The sequence below is a fragment of the Empidonax traillii genome, unplaced genomic scaffold, assembly GCF_003031625.1.
Source record: "Empidonax traillii isolate 1590-97213 ecotype Southwest subspecies unplaced genomic scaffold, ASM303162v1 scaffold196:size3368384, whole genome shotgun sequence".
Classification (NCBI taxonomy): domain Eukaryota; kingdom Metazoa; phylum Chordata; class Aves; order Passeriformes; family Tyrannidae; genus Empidonax; species Empidonax traillii.
Genome location: NW_020955389.1, coordinates 1,674,569 through 1,684,434, shown reverse-complemented (window position 1 = coordinate 1,684,434; position 9,866 = coordinate 1,674,569). Strand labels below are relative to the sequence as shown.

Below are 9,866 nucleotides of genomic sequence, written 5' to 3'. Positions count from 1 at the left end.
TCTCACCAAATTGTGTGTTGATCTGCTGGAGGGCAGGAAGGCTCTGCAGAGGGACCTGGACAGGCTGGATCAATGGCTGAGTCCAGTTGTGAGGTTCAACAAGCTGAAGTGCGAGGTCTTGCACTTAGGTCACAACAACCCCATGCAGCGCTATGGGCTGGGAACAGAGTGGCTGGAAAGCTGCCTAGTGGAAAAGGACCTGGAGGTGCTGTTTGATAACTGGCTGAACATGAGCCAGCGGTGTGCCCAGGTGGCCAAGATGGCCAATGGCATCCTGGCCTTCATCAGAAATAGTGTGTCCAGCAGGACCAGGGCAGTTATTGTCTTCCTGTACTCAGCACTGGTGAGGTCACACCTCACATCCTGTGTTCAGTTTTGGGCCCCTCATGACAAGAAAGACACTGAGGTGCTGGAGCATGTCCAGAGACAGACGATGGAGCTGGTGAGTGGTTTAGAGTGAAAGTCCTATGAAGACTGGCTGAGGGAGCTGGGATTGTTTAGCCTAGAGAAAAGGAGGTTCAGGGGGGAACTTATTGCTCTCTTCAACTACCGGAAAGGGTTGTAGACAGGTGTGGTGTTGGTCTCTTCTTCCAGGTAACAAACGATAGGACAAGAGGAAATGGCCTCAAGTTGCACCAGTTTAGACCAGTTATTAGGAAAAATTTATTCACTGCAGAGGTTGTCATACACTGGAACAGGCTGCCCAGAGAAGTGGTGGAGTCACCGTCTCTGGGGGCATTTAAAAGATATGTAGATGTGGCACCTGGGGACATGGTTTAGTCGTGGACTTGGCAGTGCTGGATTAACAGTCAGATTGACTGATTTTAAAAGTCCTTTACAACCTAAGTGATTCAGTGATTCTATGAAAATATTAAGCAATGTGAAAAAAATGCCCTTTTTTCCCCCACGGTCTTGTCTCTTGCACGACTTCAGAACCTTGCACTACTTGAGTAGTTTCATTATGCACACATAAGTATCTTGTCATACACATATTTACAGCTGTGTCATGGTTTAACCCCACCTGGCAACTCAGCCCCACACAGCCACGCATTCACTTCCTGCTGCTGTGGTGGGAGAGAGAGTCAGAAGAGTAAAAGGGAGAAGACTTGTGAGTTGATACAAAGGAAGGTTAACAAGAAAAGCAAAAGCCATGGACAGAAGCAAAGCAAAACCAGAAATTCATTCACCACTTCCCATGGGCAGGCAGGTGTTCAGCCATCCCCAGGAAAGCAGGGCTCTATCACACCTAAGGGTAACTTGGGAAGACAAAGGCCATCACTCTGAATGTCCCCACCTTTCTTCTTCTTCCCCCAGCTTTTATTGCTGAGCATGATTTCATATGGCATGGAAAATCCCTTGGGTCATTTAGAGTCGAGTGCCTGGGCTCCGTCCCCTCCCAGCTTCTTGTGCATCCCCAGCTTCCTTGCTGGCAGGGTGGGGTGAGGAGCAAAGAAAGCCTTGGCTCAGTGTAAGCAGTGCTCAACAGTAATGAAAACACCCCTATACTACCAACACTGTTTCCAGCACAAATCCAAAACTCAATCCCATACTACCTACTGTAAAGAAAATTAACTACTGCAGCCAAAAGCAGCAAAAGCTGGAATCACACCCTTCTCTTTAAAGAAAATCCTCGAGTTTGTGGGTTTAGGTCAGAATCTTTATCTCATTTGACATTCACAGTCATGTCAGAATTTCAACTTCTTCTGTAATCAAATGCAGCCAGAACATTGAATATTATAAATATAAATGTAAGAGTGTCTGATTAAAAAAAAAAAAAATAGAAAAAAATTTGCTATAAATGTTTCCATATGGTAAACAAGATTCTTTTACTTTTATTTGACAAATTACTTCATTGGTAATTCTCACAAACATAGGTCTGGAATACAATTCTCAAGTATGTATTTGCTCCTAAGAATTTGATTGATACCCCATTATTCAATTGCTACAGCAGTAGTTTGGCATTTTTGAAAGTTAATCTTTTTTGTCCATTAGTAATTATTGTTTAATCCATATCTTGCAATATTCCTAATGGTTGGTTTCATTAATTTAATAAGGAACAGCTAAATATTTATTTTCTAAATACTATCTAGTTTGTATCACAAAACATGTGATTAACCGTGATTTTGAATAGTCTCATGAATTACTTTTATAAGCAGGGTAAACAAGGTCTGAATACCCAAGTTATTTTGAATTTTTCAGTGCTTTTATCACGTTTACATATAATTCAATACAGTGGCAGCATAATGGAAAGAAAAGGAAAACAAAATAAGAGCATTCACTGGACACCAGCTCAGCAAACAGGTTTTATTCCCAACTCTGTGACTGAGATGCTGTATGTCCTTGGGCATGACATTCTCCTCTTTCTTTTTATTTTGTCTATTTGGACTGGAGCTTCCCCTGGGTGGGTACTGGAGGTGCTAATTAGGGCAGCTAGCAAAATGGGGTCCTGATCTCTGCTGTGGCCTCTAGGTGTTGCTGTAATACAAATAATTAATCAAAAGACATGTTTCATAGAGAGTTGCCAAATTTTCCCAGAACCATGCTTAATTTTATACAGTTAAACTGCTCTCTCCCCTTCCTCAGCATAATTGAAATTTTATCTTTGAATATCGGAGAAATGAACTTGAAAGTGAAAAATAAAAGTAGGGAAGCTCTAGGGAGAGCTTTGACTCACCTCTAGTCACAGTTTCTCATTTTTGGATGCCTTGGTACCAGTCTCTTATTCAAGGATGGTCTCTACCAGAGGAACCTACTATTATATTCCTGAATCAGCTCAACCTTTCACTGCCAGAGTAACCACTGGGCATCACATCCCTTTGCAAGGGCTCTGCCACCAATGTGGTTTAGGAGTATAAGCACACAAGGCACACAGAAAGACACAAGTGCATATGAATTAGATCAGAATGTAGAGTTTTCCCATGTGTAAGGATGCAACTTAAAGCCCTAAAATAATTACTAATTGAGATAATTGTGAGTTTAGTAAGGACAAACTTTGTTTTGGAGGGTGAAAACTCAGACCCTGATTCGGCTCCATCTCAAGGTCTGCATGTTTTGCTTAACAGGGGACTAGTATGCAATACACATTTTCATTATCATAGACAATTTTAAGATCCATAGTTTGATTTTTAAAAAAAGGCATAGAAAAAAACCGCCACAAAACAAAACAGAAAATAATTTGGAAGAGTTTGCCCAATCTCTTGTTTTGTCACGTTTCCAAGGAAGGAGCTGCCAATCCTGCAGCTGCCAATCCTGCAGCCTACCAGAGCACATCATTTGATGTAACCCCCTTGCGGAGGTGTGCCAGAGCCATCAGTACTTATTGCGATACCCGGAATAGTGGCAGATGCCTCCCAAAATTGCATTTGTTGAAAACATGGTTGTAGTCAAACAGTTTTGTCTGGTAGGGGATAATTGAGCCCTCCTGCAAAGCAAAGGCACAGTAAGGTAAAGAACTGGATGCACACTTAAAGAAAAGGATGAGTGATGTCTTCCCGGGATTTACTGACACAAAGGGGCAAAGATGGGATCAGAGCTCTGTCCTCTTTCTAGCCAGAAACAGGTGCTATGAGCCCTGTAGCCATACCCTCTCTTCCTTGTGGCCTCATCAGCTGTGAGTTAATTACAGTCTCTTTATGTCATGGAGGAGAAATACAGTGAGGGGTGAATTGTGTCTCTGCTCTGGTCCGTGTGTAGTTCAACTCTGGGACAACCATGGTCCAACTCTCAATATCTAATTAAGATTGCATAACCAGATACTGCAGGCATGTATTTATATAAAAGCTATTTTAATCAAAAGACTAGCCATTAAATTGCCAGTGTTCTTAAGCATGCTTCACCAATTTTTCCACTTTTAAGACTCAAGTAGACAATTTTTTTAATGTTTTATAAATGATAAAAAATTCACATCAGATTTTAACAGAATTAAGCATACTTATTCAACACACATGGGGCCTCTGAAAAAATGTTATTCAATTTAATAATTTTAATTTACATTGTATATGTACATGAGCATTTCTTTCAACCCACAGGTTAACACCACCAAAAAAAAAAAAAAAAAAAGAAAGAAAGAAAGAAAGAAAAAAAAAGTACTCTGGTTAGTGGAGTGAAGAAACTCTTGAGACACTGTTGTCTGAAATAAAAGCAAGGCACTCTCCCTTAACACCTGATATATTCCTGAATTCTGCCTAGACAAAGGCATGTTCACACTGAGAGAGCTCTAAGAATAGTAGTAGATTTATTCTGCATTAACTCTTTCTTTTACCACTGTGACCTGTCACTGGTTGCACTCTAGGATGAATCAGTGTATTGACGTTGACATGAAGGACAATTCCACAGATGATGGGATCTGGGAGAGTATCACAGCTAAGACTATCTATGGAAGACTGGAGGACACAGACTACGTGAAATCTCACATGGGGCTCTGAACCTGCTACCTCCCACTCACATTCTACTTAATAAATAAACCTTGCTCAACAAAAAAGCAATTTTACTGTACTATGCTGATTTGCCTGAAAATCCTTGGTAAGGGCCCACTCGCAAAAAAGCTCCTGCAAGCCCTCATCTGGCTGGTGCTCAGCACCTGGCAGGATTTGTCCCCAGGTAAAAGTAGTTTCTCAAGGGACCTTGTGTCTTACACAAGGAGACGAAAGCAAACATACTTTCTTCGGATTTTGTGTCTGTATGTTTTTGTATGCGCACATGTGTGTGAGTGTATATATATATATATATATATATGTATATATATATATTAAGTATATACAAAAGCAAATTCAGTCAAAATATATTTATCTTGCTGGTCAGGCTTGTTACAGCAACCTACAAGAAACATTAGCTTCTCCGATATTTAATTATGCTATTATGTTTGCACATAAGCTTAAAAGTCAATACAAAAAGCAATACTTTTCCAAATATTATCTGCAGGTAAACCAGAAATATTAACTATAGTGATTAGAAGTCTGTTTCCCTATTGACACTACTATAAATCTTGATATAAGAATAATTTTTTCATAAAAGCACATCCAAACATAGTAAGTGATAAAATACCAGATTACTATTTGAAAACCATACAGTGACTCAATATCTGGGTTATCCTTTGCAGCAATTAGGCAATTCATTTGGCATCTGTTTGATTGTATAATTTAATTTCCATATAAACAGCATAGTTTAAAAAAAGACAAAAGCTAGAATGTTTAAAGCTAACAAAAGATACAGTGACATCAGGTTGACATTCAAAAATTTCCTTAGCAAAATGACCAACAAAATTTTGACTTAATACAGTGCATATAAAGTTTTTTAGAACTAAATTTTTAAATATTATTTGAATTTAGCAAAACATGAGCAAGATTTTAATATCAAAGTGCTAAACAGTACTGCCTTAGAAGTCACTGCAAATAAACTGTAAAATAACTCTGCTTGTGATTTGACAGATATTTTATATACAAATGGTTAATAAAAAGACACGCGCACACACACACGCACACAAATACAGTTATATACATATATATATATACACATTATATATATGTATATAGTTCTCCAACTGGTGTATCTGAGTCAGTGTGAACACCCCATTTAGTTATCATGTGTAACAGGGCTCCCATGAGCTGGCAGTCATTGCAATAAATACAGGCAAAGCCATTACAATATACCATGCATACAAACATTTATACAAATAAAGACACTATGCAACAAATTATCTCATATTAATATGGCATCAACAGTATAAACATACAAAAAGGAGTACGAACACGGAATGTTTAAACGCAGCCCACTATATCCTTCCTAGCACTTACATTCATACTATTTTACAAGACTTGCTTGTTCTTGAAAACGATCTTCTGTCTGTTTACTAACTAGTCGCTTATGTTAGAAGTCTAAAATGGAACTATCCCTGATGCTGACCCTGTATGCTCCAATCACTACTTACTCGGGTTTCCTTAGCTAAGGAACAACTGAACCACAATTGCTCCCGTGTCTTCCACATACATTTGTCAATAAGTCACGCTACACGGAATCAAGTTCGGAAAACTCTGTCAGGTAAGTTAGTGCATGTAATTTTCTCACTTGATTTCTTCCATTTGTTTTCCTAGTAAAATAAATTAGTTAATAAACGAGACTTAGTAAGACAGCACTTTAAAAAATTGCACTTGAACATGGGAGCTAACAGCCATTGTCATTTTGCTATATTTGATTTGTATGAAATGTTTAATTGAATGTACTTTGCTAAAAAAAGTGAATTTTTGTTTCGATTGTGCTGATGTATGTGCCCTTGATGCAGGAAGTATGCTAAAGGTATCCTCACAAAACACATACTACCCTGGCAAACAACTATTTGCTGTTCTTGTTTTCAAACACAGCTTCTACAATTTTATTCCTCATAGACCATGAGGTGTTAAACAACAGATTTAAAACAGTCATGTTAACCTTTTACTGCTGCTGGGATAGCATTGTCCAAAAGTGCCTTAATAGCCATTTAAAAAACCCAAATCACACAAAAGAAAACAAAGAACACAACCCCAAACCAGTAAGCCAGTAAGTTTCAGGCCTCAGGTTGTAAGGACAAAGCGCCAGAAAAGACCTCATTTTAGACTCAGAGCTGCTTTTCTGTTAAGTGAGGGCAGAAATGTTAGCTGTAAGTCACGATCCATTTGCCTGCTCTGGTGGGCGTTTGCCTCTCAGGAGGGTGGTTTGACTCAGAAGGGTAAGGTGTCCAGAAACAGCCTGTCGACAATGGAAGGGGCTGGCACCAAATCTTCCAGTTTCAGGTAAAAGATGCGCTGCAGTCCCAGTGTGCAGAGAGAACGCAAGTCAGCCAGAACACCCAGTACCTTCTCTGCAGACTCAAGTGGTTGTCCTTTGTTTTGGCAACTGAAAGTTAAGTGATCTTTCAAACTGCTTGTGATCTTGTTGCATAGCTCTTCCACTTTCTTTGGTTCTTTTAATCCATGTCGTTCTGCAAAGCGAGAGAAAAATACACATCAGCATCTCTAGCACAAGTGAAGACAACTCACTTTCTTCGGCGTAAGCCAGAGCCATACTCTGAAACTCAAAGCAAAAAGTGCTTTGAAAGTGTAAGATTTTTCAGAACAGCTGGGGTTATACAATGTCAGTGAACCTTTCTGCCATGCAAAATAAGAGACAGCCAAGTTCTTTTTCTCTTTAGCTGCTAAAATAGGCAACGGAGATACTCAGTTATGATTGCAATTTTAGTACAAGGAATCCAAGCATCCTGCATATCTGACATAATTTTTATGATATGAGACAGAATTAATTGGGTGATTTTCCAGCAAAACTATCACAGGAGGTGTTTTGGAGATTTCCGTGCTTCCCCACCAGTTGTGAATGCTCAATAACTATGGCAACCATTATTTATTCAGTGAATTCAAGTGGCGATCGATATCCTTAGCCAGCTCCATCAGTGCCCAGCCTAGAATTCCACCAGGAATTTGCAGACACTCTTGTAAGAAACTAAAGGCACCTTACTACCCTTTGTTATTTTGATCAGCTGCTGCTTTTTAGTTTATTCATCTTTAAAAGCTCTAAGATAAAAGAAGCCTGAAAGTTAACTATTTTGCTTTGAGTGAGCAAAAGTGAATGGCTGCTGTGTTACCCATTGCAAAAAAAACTCAGCACTCCTAAAATGAAGGGGAGCTGGGGTTTGTTCCCCTTCAAATACCTTTTTAAAACACTTCAATGATGTTAAATGCATTCCCAGTTCTTTAAGCACAAGTATAATGAATCAGATTTGTGGTTCATTAAAAGCAGGCTCTTTACTTGGGAAAGAATCCTGTGTTGTTTGCTATCAAGGTTTAGTGGACATATTGAAATAACAGAACAAACAAAATTCAGAACAAAAATCTCAAATTTGTGATGTGTTCATTTGCCTTTGACTTTGAAATTCACTGGTAAGAACTGGCTTCACAGCAAAGTCATAAGAATTTACACATGAAATAGAACTGTGCCAGATAGGGTAATCTAAGAAAATGCATGTTATATTAATTTAAATCAATTAGACATATAAAACAATGGCAGCAGTGGATGAGGAGTAATTGTGGCAGTTCTCTTGTTTGATGCATTTGAAGTTGTCTCCTTCCCTGGCCCTCTCTCCCATCCCTGGAAGCCACCAGCCACATTGTGCTCATTGTTTCCAAGCCTTGTTCCTCTATGCCAGGAGGAGCAAGCAATAGGAATGTTTTTTGCCTGTCCCCTAACAAACAGTGAAAAGAGTACAGTTTTCTTTACTTCTAGAAGCAGGAGTAATGCCTGCACCAGACACAGTGGTGCCTTGCCCAGGCCTGTGCACGTAAACTCCTTGCTGCCTCCCTTCACCACCTGTTTTGGCTAGGTGCTCTTTACAAACCAATAAAACAGAGAGGATTCAATGAAGGCAGTCATAATATGTAAAGGTCTAGTTTTCCACTGATATTCATCCATTTTACACTTTTTTTTTTCAACTGTACTTACTTAGGCAGATTTAGCTTCCGAATAATACTGGTCTGGGATCAGAATCAGAGGTGTGCAGACATGTACGTCTCTGCCCAGAAGCTACTGTGCTCTATCATTTAAGTACCATCAATCTGCCCTGTCGTTTTACAGCAACACTCGTCCAAACAGTGGCATCTGCTTTAGACATCTTTTTCACCTTGCAGGAATTAAAAACCCTAGGTATTCTAAGTGCCTTGTTTACATTAAAACATGAGAAGTCAATGAATATTTAAAGCCTTTCCAGTAAATGGTGTATAGTGTAATTATGTAAGCCTTAACTATACAGGTCACTGAGAGTAAATACTTAGGCAGATTCTGCCATTAAAAATCTTGGCAGATAAATATTTTATACAGGTTGGAAAAGCTGCAGGGCTTTTTTTTTTTTTTTTTTTTTTTAACCACTAGCCTACTGAGAGAATCTGCAGGACATTAAATTAATCTTGCAGTCTTTGAAGAGTTCCCATCTTTTAATCTGTTTTGTGTCCTAGCTGTGTAAGTAAAGATATTTTTATAGATCTAGGCAGCAGAAATACTAGAATGGATCCCAAACCCAACTACAAATTAGCAGAGCACATTTTTAAACCACTGCCTCAGTAGGTGTGTACCTTGCTGCTGAGTATGGAAAATTAGCTCTGGCTCTGGAGCATGCAGCAAATTTATTAACTTTTACAGCCACAACTAAACAGCCTGTCTTCCACTGACAAGTTCGGAAGGTTTCATGAACAAATTGTGTCTTTGGTAAATAGCCATGAAACAGACTGATGCAAAACATTATGCATGCAAAGATTATTGTGTCAGTAGTCTTATCTTACATAACAAAATCATGGAAGTTCAGAATTAACAGATACTTTGTCCTTAACCTTTGTCCTTAACCTTTGTCCTATGGCCCTCCACTGCCATAATATTAAAGCAGCCACTGACAAACCAAACTGTCCTCTCTCCTGCGTGAGTTGCCATAAGATGGCTTTTGCTACTTACAAATCTCTACAAATGTTAATTTCTCATGACTGGAACTGCCTCAGGGATGGCCAAAGCCATCTATATGAAAGCCTTTCTGCTGCCATTTCAGTCTCTGGTGTTAGTATCCAACTAGTTTATGAAGAACATACTTATCTAAGAAATACCTCCTTTCCTTGGTAGACTTGAGGAGTCTTGGTCCTAATTTACTCATAGATTTAAATTTGATAGGGTTCAAATAACATGCTTGCTCGCCTTTTCCACATGCCCAGTCCTGTTTGCACAAAGAAAGACCCACACTCTTTCTTTTGCAATCTAGAGGGAGCAGCACCAGGCACCTATTTTAAATGTGTGCAGTGGCACTGAAGCCAATGCTTTTTTTTTTTTTTTTTTTTTTTTTTTTTTTTTTTTTTTTTTTTTTTTTT

The 9,866-nt window shown here is 39.0% G+C and overlaps 1 protein-coding gene across 1 annotated transcript in view; it reads right to left on the bottom strand.

Moving 5' to 3' along the window:
• Nucleotides 1-3,768: 3,768 nt before the first annotated feature.
• NR4A3 (nuclear receptor subfamily 4 group A member 3) overlaps nucleotides 3,769-9,866 on the bottom strand; it is a 29,471-nt gene continuing 23,373 nt past the window's right edge. The window contains exon 8 of the mRNA XM_027886819.1: nucleotides 3,769-6,952. Within this exon, the coding sequence (XP_027742620.1) occupies nucleotides 6,693-6,952 (260 nt within the window). The 3' untranslated portion in view covers nucleotides 3,769-6,692. The remainder of the gene's footprint in view (nucleotides 6,953-9,866) is intronic.